The following is a 13628-nucleotide window of genomic DNA, read 5'->3' as shown; positions in this document are numbered from 1 at the left end:
AAAAGAGAAGAAAAGGAGAAGAAGATTGGTGTTTTTCGTCGTTTTGGGTTTTCGTCTTCGAATGAGTGCCCGAAAACTATGTTTTTCGTAATTTCTTATTTAAATTCAAAGTTTTGCTTTTATTTATCTTAATTCAACCTAATTAGGGTTTCTAACAATGTTTTATTGATTTCTTTACTTTCTTTTAAATAAAAAAACTTATTTTAAATTTTCTTTTTTAAAATTTTATGCCTTAAAAATATATGTATTGTATTTACTTACTAAAAATCCCAATTGGAGTAATCTAGAGTATAGTAGAAATTATTTTTGGATGTCTAAACTTATACGTGTGATTTTCTAGAGGATTTGTCATTGTTTTCCTCAAAAATCAGCACTTAAAAGTGATTGTTTTTCCGAGATTTCATCGAGTATTTCTCATATAAATTATGTAAGATGTTTTTCATGAAAGATATGATACATAGGTGTGTTATATATGATTTTTATGGTAGTTTTTCAACAAAATCAGCACAAAAACAGTGTGTTTAAGGACTGTTTTGTAAAGATTCTATCGTATATAAGTTATATAACTCATGTAAGTGTTTTATGTAATGTATGTGATATATAAATAATGTATCTAAGTCTTATAGTGCTGATTTCCAAGAAAATCAATAAGTATGGGTGTTTAAATGGGTTGTTTTGTATACACATCTTCGATAAAATTATTATAGAACATACCTATATGGTTTTGCATGAAAGAGATAGTATATGTGTGTATTATATAAGCATTAAATGGCTGCTTTTCATTAAAATCAGCACCTAAAAGGGGTTAAATAATCATTTTATTTTGGTTTTCAAAAGAAATCAGATTTATAAATAATGATACAATAAGTTATAACAATTGCTTTACGAAGAAATCAACTGTTAGGTTTGAGTTGAAGCCTCTCGAGTTTTAGTAATAAATTTGGTATAAATACGAACAAGTTTAGTACAAAAGAATTGAACACTTGAACCATTGGTAACACGCTTGATATGTAAACTATACAGGGTTGCTTCTCGATTGATACTTAGAGCCTTTCATCTCCTTCCAGTCAAACACTAAGGCAAGTGATAGTGGACTCTCATAATAATAGTTCTTTTAATGGTTTTGATATTATAGTTTTATTCCCTATGTTCATGCATCATATTTCTGTACCTTGGAATTTTTTTTAAAAAAATGAGAGTTTTGAAAGGATTTAATTTGAAAAAAAAGACTAATGCATATATTCCTTGTCGCCGTATGGTAACATTATTGACCTATATATATGAATGACATATATATAAAGACCTATGCTTCCACCCGCTTCGGCCTGGTGATGATGACTTGGGATATATACATATGATGATTTGGATTTGAGACCGCATACTTTGGTATACGATGTGACTTTTTTTTTCAGTGCTTATCTATGTTTTTCCTCCAATACGAGGTTTTGATTCTTGCGTTATTTATCTCTACTATGATCCATTGATGTCCTCTTTGTTTGTTCTCATGTCTTTTGACTATCGTACTCATACTCTTATTTCGATTTCCATATCTCTATTCAAGTTGTTGCCTATTCTGTTAATTGATATAAGGATCATTGTTATAATGCAATTTCATTACTGTGCCCTTTTATTATGTGAGCCCACTAAGGGATCTTGTTCAGCTCGTTCTGACTCAGTTACTATAGTTCTTGTAGGCTGACACGATGACATCAAAATAAGGGAGTTTAAAGGGATCGAGGAAAGAGTGTTTGGCCATGTGGCCTTGTCGGGCAAAGTGCCTTTACCTTGTGAATTGTAGTGGGTTTTTTTAGTCCGCTTGTTTCCCTTTTGGGGTAGCGATTCGGATTTTGGGATTTATTTATTTTTAAATCATGTCTAAAAAATTTGCCCCAAATCCGGGTCGTTACAGAAAATAAATAATAGCTTGGAACCAAGTAATGTACATAACGAGTCATGAAACAATGTCAATAACTGACAGAAAAATTCTGAGCTTATTAACTCTTTGTTTGCAGAAATACATGATATTCCATGCTATAAAGATTCAGACTTACGTTAAACAACCTGTGGAAATATAACGCTCGAGGAACCTTGTAATAATAAGCCTTGCCCCAGTTTCCGCCAGAGAAAGTACCATGTGTTCTCTGTTCCTCGGGAGAATGCAGTTCTTTCCAAGAACACTATTTGCTGCAACCATGCCAGCCTGTAGCTAAAATCTCATGAGTTGCAATCTATTTGATGAGTGTCATTGATATGAGAATTCTAGATGAGTGAAACCAAACAAGTCTAAGGTACTCGGTATGTCTTAGAAAAGCTACTTTTGGTCATTATATTGTTATAGAAGAACCATATAAAAAATCCCCTTGTTTTCCATGTATGTATTTGATTAAGTCGAATTGCATGCACCAAAATCTCATGCATACTCCTTACCTTAAATCCATCCTCTTGAAATCCATAGCCTGCAGATAAAACCCTCTTTGTTATAAGGCATTGGACAATGCTTATATAGACCAGGAAAATAAACAACACCATTATATTTGTGACAAGAAAATGAAAGATAAATGACCTAACATGGTTTTGGAAAAACAACTTTCCATAAAGTGAAAAAAAAACCTTTAGAGTCGAACTTTGTTTCTTGTGCTGAGTCTGATGACATACTCCATAAGGGTGGAGGTAAAGACATGTATTGAGTAGATGTTTGCAATTTTTCACCAGATCTTTACAACTTAGTTTGCTTGTTGCCTTGCCCTTGTCTCATTGTATATTAGTCTGAAACTAACATAGGAGGATTTCGCTACTCGTCTGAAAGATAGTAGACTTGTATTTTACGTATCTTAAGTTACATGTCTACCACTTAGGACAGTTTTCCTACTTTGCCCTTATGTCATTCTATATTATTGTAACTCAATGGGTGCATTTGTAACTTGCATTATGATTAATATAAACTGGGGAGGAGACAAGTCATGCGGCAATACTTGAACTCCAATTCCTATAATTTTTGTACACCTCAGATGTAAATCTTTGTCGTTTTTTTTGGTAGGTCAGCTGGGATTGAAGCTCTGACCTCCGGGTTGAAAGTACAAAGCCTTGACCATTGAGCTAAAGGCTCAATCCCCTCAGATGTAAATCATTTTTTTAGTGGTAGATGTAAATGTGAAAAAGTAGCATAGAGGTCAATTCCATTCCATTTTGGATGGAATTATCAGAAAGTTACATTCCAATAACAAAAGTAGGGGCATTGCTACGGACCATCGCAAAAGGCATTTCGCATTACGGCTGTTGCATGAGAGAGCAGCCACCTCAGAAGGATTAAATGAATAAGACAAAATCTGTTGAAAAGTGGGCCTATGTGGCTGCTCTCTCTTGCAACAGCCGGCCCGCGAAATGACTTCTGTGATGGTCCCTAGCAAATCCCCAAAAGTAGAACCTCTTTTTACATAGATATCGGATTGTACTTAGATTACATTCGCTCTAGTCTAGATGGATGTTGACATTATTTTGATGAACATTAAGTCTAGTAAAATGTGGTAAGAGTTGATATGGTTGATGAGGTCCATGAACCTTCCTATGTCCTAGGTGAGAGAGATCACCTTCCTGTTGGTCAGTGAGAGAGCAGATTAGCTAGCCAGAGATGGTGTGTAACAGTTGTCGTTGATTACTTTGAGCGGTCTTCCTATGGGTTAGGGGTGCTTTGCCTTTTTTTTTTGGTCTGTGATGTTTGTATTGGTTTCTATTGGTTTATCTAGGGTTTTCTTACATATTTATAGTTTTTTAATAGCCTTCAACTTGTTTAAATTTGCGTCGTGTCTTTTCTAAAAGCGAACACCGAAAAAGACAGAAAACTAAAACAATTCAAATTGAAACAAAAACAAACTTCCAATGGAATGGAGTGATACCTATGCAACTTAGATAAAACCCTCCCGTGTTCTGATTTACCATAAAGTGTGAACAAAGATAAATTCAGATCCATTTAGACAGAACTTGACAAAATAGTCATATAAAACTACGTTTTTGTGGTGACATGATATTTCGGATGGAGTGCAAATTTTACACTAAGCCTTCTAATGGAAGTAAAAAAAAAAAACATTTTATCCTTGTACTTTTTAAATTTTAAAATATCTTACCATCTCAAAAAATCCTTTTCCAATTCTGCAGTATTTATTGAAGGGAAGTGATATATCCGCCCCTTCTTATTACTTGGAACACCCAACAACAGTGTATCAATGACTGCAGAGGGGCTGATGTAATTCACGTCAGAAGAATTCAATGGGGCTGATTGCCACGTACACTGCTGCTGGGTGTCCCAAGTAAACAAAAGGGGCGGATATATCACTTTCCTTTATTGAATGGTTTTCTAGTTGATCTGAATCACCTGCCTGCTATAAAGTAGACAAAAACGGAAACTAAGTCTCACCTTGGTATGTCCTACAAAACCATATTCCTCTCTTCCCTTGGATACCATCGAACTCGAGCAAAGCTTTTGAAGCCGCAACTGATGGAACAGGACGGCTTGTTGACCATTTAAGCAAATTATACTGTGGCGTATGAGGTGGATTGAGAGTCACAAGGAAAGGAAGACTGGTATCTTCAATATTCTGCTAGTTCAATAATTCATAAAATAATTAGAGTTATCGATTAGAGGCAATAAAGTCTCTTCTATTGAAGGTAGCAATTTCATGGCCATCATTTGGCACCACGAATAAACAATGAAACCCACAACACTACCATTCGGGAAAAAAAAACCCCACAAATCATTTCAAAACAAAACCCACAACATTCTTTTCTATGTTCACCAAGGCACCCACACGAAGACTTCAAGAAATAATAAGTTATCAAAACATACTAATGCTGAATTAATGATGTATAGCACTGAGAATAACTTCAGAGCATGTACAAAGAGACTTTATTACAAACCTGAAGCACATTAAGCCAATATGTCAAACATACTTTGTTTCCTGTGGTCCCAAGAAAATTCCATGCACTCCACGCTGTTGGATTTTGGGGCATTAAGCTTTTGTCACGGTGAAGGAATACATCACTGCCAATACAGCATCATAGAAGGATTGCATTTACATGAGAAAGACTAAATGAAAAACATATTGTCAGTTTTGACCCAAAGGTCTGAAACAAAATGCTCACTATTTATAAAGCACTAAGATAAGGCTGCAAGCCTTGGCGCAACGGTAAGGTTGCTCCATTGTGACCTGGTGGTCACGGGTTCGAGTCACGGAAACAGCCTCTCTGCAAAGCAGGGGTAAGGGAGCCTCGTGCACTGGGCCGCCCTTTTTTTAAGATGCATACTAGTATTGGCCATATCTGTAATCGTTTAATTTACACTTTTCCATTTTCTAAAGTCTTTGCTTTGAAGATGCACATATCAAACACAAGCTTAGTTATCAATTCCATTCCGCTCCATCCGGAATGCTCAGAAGTTACGTTTCAGATTGGAAAACAGAGCATAAATTCAAACAAAACAAAATGCCCATCAGAATGAAATTGATAAGAATAGGAGTATATAAAATATCAGAGATAGGGTGCAGGTTCCTGGAGCAATCAAGAGATTAACGACATTGGTGGCCACTCTTGGACATGAAAAACCAAAAGAAACCTCCACCAATGATAATTTGAAGATCTCCCTGAAGCTGGAAACAACCTCATAAAACACCCTCAGTTCAGGTTACAATTGGCATCAAGTTATCCTCTACTAAAAATTCAAAGAAGCTAGATCTTTGATGGTCATCTTTAGTGGGCGCTCTTTTCCTTGGAGCCTGTCATTTTTTATTTTAAATGATAACGAAATTTTATTGGAGCTCCATTGCTAAAACAATCCTTTTTTAAGGGGATTTGCTAGCATCCATCGCAAAAGACATTTCGCGGATGGGCTGTCGCATTGCATGTGAGAGCAGCCACACAGGCTCACTTTTCAGCAGATTTTGTCTTCATTCAAGAGGTGGCTGCTCTGACATGCAACAGCCCATCTGCGAAATGCCTTCTGCGATGGACGCTAGCAAATCCCTTTTTTAAGATGATGATACAAATTTTATTGACAAGAAGAAAATGTATTACAAAGGTGTTGGGGATTGACCAAAAAAAAAAAATTCCTTTGGAATGCCACTCATGGTAATAGAATCCACTAACTCATTACCGCTTCTAGAGCATGCAAAAAGAAAACTCCTCTCCACTACATAGGCAACAATCTTATCTATGATGTGTATGCCAAGGTTCTCAATTACGATTCTTCGTGCAAGCAGTGACGTCAGTAGAGTCACTCTCCGTGCTCCACTCATAAGCCCCCAACAAATTTGTTGACAAAAAAAAATTGCAGACTGGTTAAGAGAGCGCACTTCTCCGCTTAAAGCAAGTTAGTCACACAAAGTGTGTCGGGAAATTGCATCACAATCACCCCCAAATTATTCAAAAATAATATCTAGGGACCTTGCGAAGGATATCTAGGCGTTGGGAATGCCTTGTGGCAAAAGGCCTCACACAATTGAGTGGCATTGACCATCAGGAGACTTCTACCCTAGTGCTAAGTTAAACTCAGACGAAATCCCATTGATAGATATAAAACTCGCCCTGTGGCAAAAGGCTTCACACAATTGAATGGTATTAACTATTAGGATACTTTCTCCATTGTTGCTAAGTAAAACTCTGAATGTTAGTACGTGCTCTTGTCCATTACATCGGCTAGACGTGAAGAATGTATTTCTTCATGGAGATCCCCGGGAAGGTTTTAAATTTCAGTTTTGGGCCGAAATTTCGACTGAAATCATGTAAAAATATGATTATGATTTCGTTTATTTTTTTTAAATTTCGACCGAAATGTCTAAAATTTCAGTGTCAATTTCGGCGATTTCGGTTGAAATTTCAGATATTTCGGTGGAAATTATAACATTTCAGTGTACATTTTTAACATTTCGGTGGAAATTTTGTAAAGAAATCCAAAATAAAATTTCAACCGAAATTTCGGTGACATTTTGGTCGAAATCTTGTAAAGAAAGGACTTCATGTGAATTTCATCTCGGTTTGTGCCAAAACCGAAAATTTCGGTCAAAACGAAACGTTTCAGCCGAAATTTAAAACCATGATCCCCAGAAAAGTAAGTCTACTTGGCATTGCCTTAGGGTTTCATACTGAGCGGCTCAGTATAGTTCTTTCTCAATATGACTTTCGCCGGAGTAACTACGATCACATAGTCTTTATCAGGAAGATACCAAATAATACTATTATTTTGACACTACGTATGGGAAAACACTGCTAACTGGTGATAGTTCGAGAGAGATTGAGAATGTTAAACAACATTTGCAAAGTGTGTTTGATATAAAGGATACAGGGTTTAGGGTTTCTTAAGTAATTTATTGGGATTGGAGTCGCTCATTCTAAGTGAGGTATCTTCATTTCTCAATGCAAATATGATTTATAACTCCATAATAATGCTGGTTTACTAGGAGCACAGTTGGTTGATAGTTCGCCGGAAGTTAATCATCAACTCTTCAGTAAGACTAAAACTCATTCGCAAGATTATGTCACGCCCCGACCCCACTGTCTAGATATTGTTTGGTTCTGGGTCATCTACCATCCCCGGTTTTGTTTTCCAGCAGCACTAACCGTGCCCGACCCACTCCGCGGGGCTCGCCCCATGGAGATGCTGAAAACGTGTCTACATAGGAAGAGGAGAAATCCACATATATAGCCTGGTAACTTTTCCTCCCTTTCCGATGTGGGATCTGTCAATCCACCCCCTTAGGGCCCAGCGTCCTCGCTGGCACACCGTACTGTGGGAGGTCCCACTCTGATACCATAATGTCACGCCCAAGAAATATTGTCCATAATACCAGGGCGTTACTAATTATTATAATATAAGTGTGAAAAATAAAACCGGGGAGGGCTGCGGCCTAGAACCGTACAATATCTACACGGTGGCCGGGGCATTACAAATTTGGTATCATAGCAGTATCTCCTCTAGTACAGTGTGCCAGCGAGGATGATGGGCCCTTTAGGGGGGTGGATTATAATAGTCCCACATCGGAAGAGGAGAGAGAAAGTTTCTGGGCTATATGTATAGACCCCCATCTTCCCTGTGTAGACGCGTTTTTTGAGGAAAAACAAAACCAGTGAGGGCTGCGGCCTAGAACCGGACATTATCTACACGGTGGCCGGGGAGTTACAAATTTTGCAAATATCAACAGTTGGGTAGAAAGCTTATATACCTAACCATCACACACCCAAACATTATATATGTCGTGAGTGTGACTAGTTAATTCATGTGTTCTCTATGCCATCATCATTGGGAAGCTGCAGTTCGCATAGTCTAATATCTTGAAGGATCTCCAGGAAAAAGTTTGTTGTATCAAAATCATGGGTATTTGGAAGTAATGGGATATTGTGATGCAAACTGGGTGAGATCTCCATATGACACAAAATCAATCAATGGCTATTGAATGTTTTTTTGCGGTAACTTACTGACTTGGAGCAGTAAGAAACAGTAAGAGGCGGCTCGTTCGTCAGCTGAAATTGAGTAAGATCTATGGCTCATGCTACTAGTGAGTTAATATGGCAATGTTAGTTGAGGTTTCTATTCCCATGAAACTTCATTGTGACAACCAGCCTGGTATTCACATTGCATCCAATCTTGTCTTCCATGAGAGGACAAAGCACGTAAAAGTCAAATTGTCATTTTGTTTGAGATCAAGTGGCTTCCAAGACCACTGCTACACCATTTGTCTGTTTTCCTTCTCAGTTAGCCGACTTCTTCACCAAAGAGACTATTCAAGCTATCTTTCATGATATTTTGGGCAAGCTGAGCAAGTGTGATATTTATGCACAAGCTAGAGGGAGAGTGTAGAAGATTATAATACACACACACACACACACACACACACACACACACACACACACACACACACACACGATGGAGTTTCTTGGGTTTTTTTATCTTTTCGTAATGCGCTTAAGTCACTTGAGTGACTTAACACAAGGATTGAACCCACCTTAGGAATTGCACAAATGTTAAATGGTTTGTGGGTTGGTTTTTTCCGTCTCTCTTCCAATGTTTTCTCTTCTTCTCCTCGCTTCACATCATCTTCTATTCTTCTTCCTTCTTGTCTACTTCTGATTCCTTGTGTTGAGAGTTTATATTATGTTGTAGATTAATAAAAATCACATTTGCAGAATCACCTTCCATACACAAATTTCCACTCACCTTGTTGACAAAAAATCTGGATGTCGGTATGTAACTATGTACACATCCTTGCTACCATTGACGACATGTAAAACAAAGAAACAAGACGTCCATCTAAAGCAGTGAGTGATTGAAACTATAAATACTTTTGAGTCGCATTGATTGGTGAATGCTCTAAATCGATGAGAAGGCAAACTTACCCACTTCAAAATCTCAAGACGGGTTCTGTTATCGAGTAACCATTGAGACAGTTTTGATAAGATATACTAGTAAAAATTTTGGATTTAATTATTACGCTTAGAATCAAACATAAAACCCAGATGGTCACTAGTCAGTGAACTGATCTATATACCAATTCTACACAGCATGGTTTTAAATTTCGTCCGACACACTGAAATTTCGGATGTAGGACCGGACTGACACCGAAAGTACCAATTTCGGTGTCGGTCCAGATTTAGGCTGAAATTTTGGGAAAATGTAATTTTTTAATTTGTTTTTTTTCCACAATTTACCTTTTTCCAAAATTTCGGCCAAAATTTCAGCCGAAACCGAAATTTTAAACCTTGCTACACAGTGCATAGTGATAGGAAGAACATTGCATAAATTGGTGTCCTGCTCTACACAGATGCATGTACCCTATTGGACATAATTTAACGAAGTTCATTCAATTGGATCTGTAAAACAAAACTACAATCTCAGGTCCATCCAACACCTGTTCAAAAAAATTTAGTAAGTTTTCTGCAAGTTCATCATGATATCTTAATGAGTGTAGTTTAGCACTAAGACCTGCGGTTAAATTACATTTAAGTGGCAGTTAAACGTGATTAGTCCATTCTGCAATATAATAATCCACTGTTATGTTACGTTCTCATAAATGGTGTCAATGTCAAGAGGCATTCTGAACAGAGAACTAAGTTATGGAAATGTGAAGTCGAGGCTACCTGTAGACATATTGAAAAGCGCCAAGTACTCTTGATTCCTCATATGTTGCTCCTCCTCCTAATGTCCTCAAAGCATCTGGTGCATTGATGGCCATTATACACCCATCATACATCTCTTGTGAACCATGTACATCTAACACACAGCAACCTGCCATAACATATTTAGCCTTGGTAATGAAATAGATAAGTAATATAAATACAATTTGTCTGGACAATCGGTTCTATTTAAAATGCTTGGCTAGTCGTACTTCATATTAAATTCTTATCAGAGATTTGTATGGACTTAATAATCCCAGTTTTAAAGATTTTCTTATTCAAATCTTGTATCGCCAAGCCAATCAATATTTGTTACCTACCGATATCACTTACATTAAGTTTTCTACAAAATTTATGCTCGGAGGCTGTCAAGGACTTAAGTTCCTAAACGTGGAGGATATGCTCCAGGACCAAGCCCTCTTGCATTCTTGATGGCGGCCTAAGAGAGAATTTGACAAGGAGTGCAAAATTCATCTGGTTGTTTGGCACAAAGTACTTCATGTCATAAATCGTTTGCAGTGAGTAGAAACTCGAACTTAGAGATGGACTCATCTAATGGACTGGCAAGTTGACTCAGACAAGTCATTTTTCATTGACTTGGCTGAATTTTTTGTCTGTTTGTTAATTTTTTTGTTTTCTATATAAACCCATCCATAAGTATCGAATAGATTTAGAAAATTGCTACTAGTCTGGAAATTTGACACCTTAAAGTTCATGGACTTGCTTATCAACAACACCAAGGTAGTTGGATGCACAAAATTTGTAATGGTGCAATCAACATTTTCCTCTGGCCGACCTGCCCCTAGGGTGTGCAAGCATTAAACAAAAAAGATAATTCTTCTTGAGGCCTCCACTAACATCTCTGGACTGCCGAATGTTTTTGGCTGCCCAATTCCTTTCGAAGCTCGCGTGTTGTACGCTCTCTGATTGGCATTTCCCTGTCTCATAGGATCGATATGTGCAAGTGCCAAATTATACTAACATTATTTTGGGGTGATAACTGATTAGTACATAGAACTTACACAATTAATAATGCAAGAGCACTGAGTTTCAAAAAAGTTCTGGCGATGGTCTTTATTAGCTTGTACATCATTTGTTGGAGATTTTATTGAAGAACGTCTTTCTCGGTCCGATGATATTTTCCCAAGATGATGAAGGAAGCCGCCAACGGTGCAAACCTAGGGTTCGCATGTTATTTTCTGGGAACTCTAAGAGCTTAAATATGGTTTCTAGTTCAATTTAGTAGCATCATACACCCCCAAAATAGAATAAACGGCCAATAATAATCAAAAGACAGCCATGGTTTCCATAAAGATTCAGAGCTTTTAAAACATGTCGTCAATGGGAATCAACTCATCCAAGTAAGTTCCAACAATAAGTTCTAATCAATGCAAATCATCTAATAAAACAATAAAATTCGATCTCAAGATAGGTCTATCAAATAAATCAGATTTTAAAAAAAATACCAAAGGCACAACGGAAATTTAGGCAGATATTGAAAGAAGGGTGGTTGATAGGCTCAAGGTATACTGTAGGGACCTGAGATGGGAATGATTGGTAGGGTGAGGTTGAGAGGAAAGCTTCAAAAGGGGGAGACATGGGTAGGCTATAGGGAAAAGAATTATGGGATCTGTACCGGGAAGAACTCAACTTTCTCCAGTAATTTCTTAGACAACATGGAACATGGTAATATTGATCCTCTAGAAGTCGTCGTACCTTAGCCTCGTCAATAGACGAACAATCGATCAAGGCTCAATCTTGTCAACAAACAAGATATCTACAGTGTGGTCTGCGACGACCATCTGTACTCTGTAGTCATGATATACACAATCTCGTCAATTTGATCCTCTGTAGATGAGCTCACTCTAAATAGTAATGTGGTGATGTTGTCAGGCTCTAGCAAGTCTACATGAAATAAGAATAGATCGACAATGTTGAAGATGGGAGAATTCATCACATCCTCGGGGAGGTCCAATAAATATGCATTTGGACCCAACCACTTGAGGATCTTGTATGATCCAAAGTCCTTTCTCTTCAACTTGTCGTACGCTCCAATCGAAATCATTCTCGTCGAAAATTCGCCACACTAGATACCAACACTAAAAGAATGGTCTCTCTTGTGCTGATTAACAACGATCTTCTCGTTACTCGCTCTAACACCTCTTGTTGTACCTCCTTGATGTGATGAACGAAATCCTCAGCCCTGGCATTACGTCTCCCAGAGAAGCATAGAGGGGTATGAACTAGGAGGTGAGGAATGACTCGGCCATAGATAGCTTCAAAAGACTTTTTTTTGGGAAATGATTAATGGAACTATTGTAAGCCAACTCTAACTAGGGTGGAGTTGTCCCATTGATGAGGTCTTTCGCCAGCTAAGCATCTCAATAAATTTCCTAGGTTGTGATTGACCACTTCCGTTTGTCCATTCGTTTGGAGGCTAATAGGCACTATTGAATTGAAGTGTTGTCCTCATTTTACTCCACAGAGTTCTCAATAAATGACTCCATGGAGATGTACAGCCTCTCTAAAGAATAACTCAGCAACATGAGACACTTGAATTTTTCTGAAATGGGATGAGATGGGCCATTTTAGAGAATCTATCGACAACAACGAAGATGGAATCAAACTCGCTAGCAGTTTGAGGTAGAACTATATAAAATCCATACTAATAACCTCCCAAGGTCTACTAGGAATCCGTAGAGGAGCATAAAGACAAGTATTCCCAGTTATCCTTTAAAAGAATGGCACATACTGAACTGACATACATAATGAATCAATACCCTTTTGAATTGGAGCCACAAGTACCGTTGCTCCTCTAGAGCTATGGTCTTTGCTTGCATAAAGGGACCAACATTACGAAGCTTGTGGATAAGGCTCTCTCATAAAGATCTCTTAGATATACGAAAGCAAGTGCCATAGAACATAAATCTATCATAGATGACGTAAGCTGGGCACGAGTCAGCGCCCGTCAACTGACACAACTCCAAGTTATGACCGCGTCAACCGAGTACTCAGCCGCATCAACTGTGTTCTTGGCCGCATCCGTGCCGAGTCGACAAGCATTTCTCTTGGCCGCATTCCGCCTCACATCCGTGTTTTTAAACACCGGTCCCGAGTAAATAGGACCTCCTACTTAACCCATTGGACACGCGATTCATAACCCCAGGTTTGTATGTGAGATTGAACGTGTATAAGAATGTAACCCACTTCGCATTAATCTTATTCAATATATTTTGATAAATTAATGTAGAGCAATGTATGATGGTTTGAATTAAACACAAATTCATGTTGGATTAAGTAATGCTCCAATGTTTGAGAGCTTGAACGACGGTGTATGTTGAGTACCTCAAGTGTGCACATTTTGCGCCTCTTTTTTTATGATGAAATTTTATTATGAAAAAGGACAAGGCCCCACGATCGAGATGGTCTGATACAATAAAAGAGAAGGTGAAAAGAAAGAGAAAATAATAGAA

General features: G+C 37.8%; 1 protein-coding gene across 7 annotated transcripts in view; it reads right to left on the bottom strand.

Annotated features, from left to right (window-relative positions):
- Positions 1-13628, bottom strand: part of LOC143892223 (uncharacterized) — a 47983-nt gene that overhangs the window by 18065 nt on the left and 16290 nt on the right. For 6 of the 7 annotated variants that reach the window (XR_013255456.1, XM_077396684.1, XM_077396682.1 and 3 more), the window contains 5 exons: positions 10120-10267; positions 4912-5035; positions 4412-4592; positions 2428-2456; positions 2052-2200 (listed from right to left, as the gene is read on the bottom strand). Coding sequence is in view for 6 of the 7 variants with exons in the window: in XM_077396684.1 (XP_077252799.1) it covers positions 2052-2200; positions 2428-2456; positions 4412-4592; positions 4912-5035; positions 10120-10267 (631 nt within the window). In the remaining variant the exon portion in view is untranslated. The remainder of the gene's footprint in view (positions 1-2051; positions 2201-2427; positions 2457-4411; positions 4593-4911; positions 5036-10119; positions 10268-13628) is intronic. The other variant, XM_077396683.1, reaches the window with a different exon arrangement.

Source organism: Tasmannia lanceolata, unplaced genomic scaffold, assembly GCF_043159265.1.
Source record: "Tasmannia lanceolata isolate RefF3 unplaced genomic scaffold, GAP_Taslan_0.1 ptg000015l, whole genome shotgun sequence".
Lineage (NCBI taxonomy): Eukaryota > Viridiplantae > Streptophyta > Magnoliopsida > Canellales > Winteraceae > Tasmannia > Tasmannia lanceolata.
Note: the sequence above shows the minus strand (reverse complement) of the source record. Positions and strands in the feature narration are given on the sequence as shown.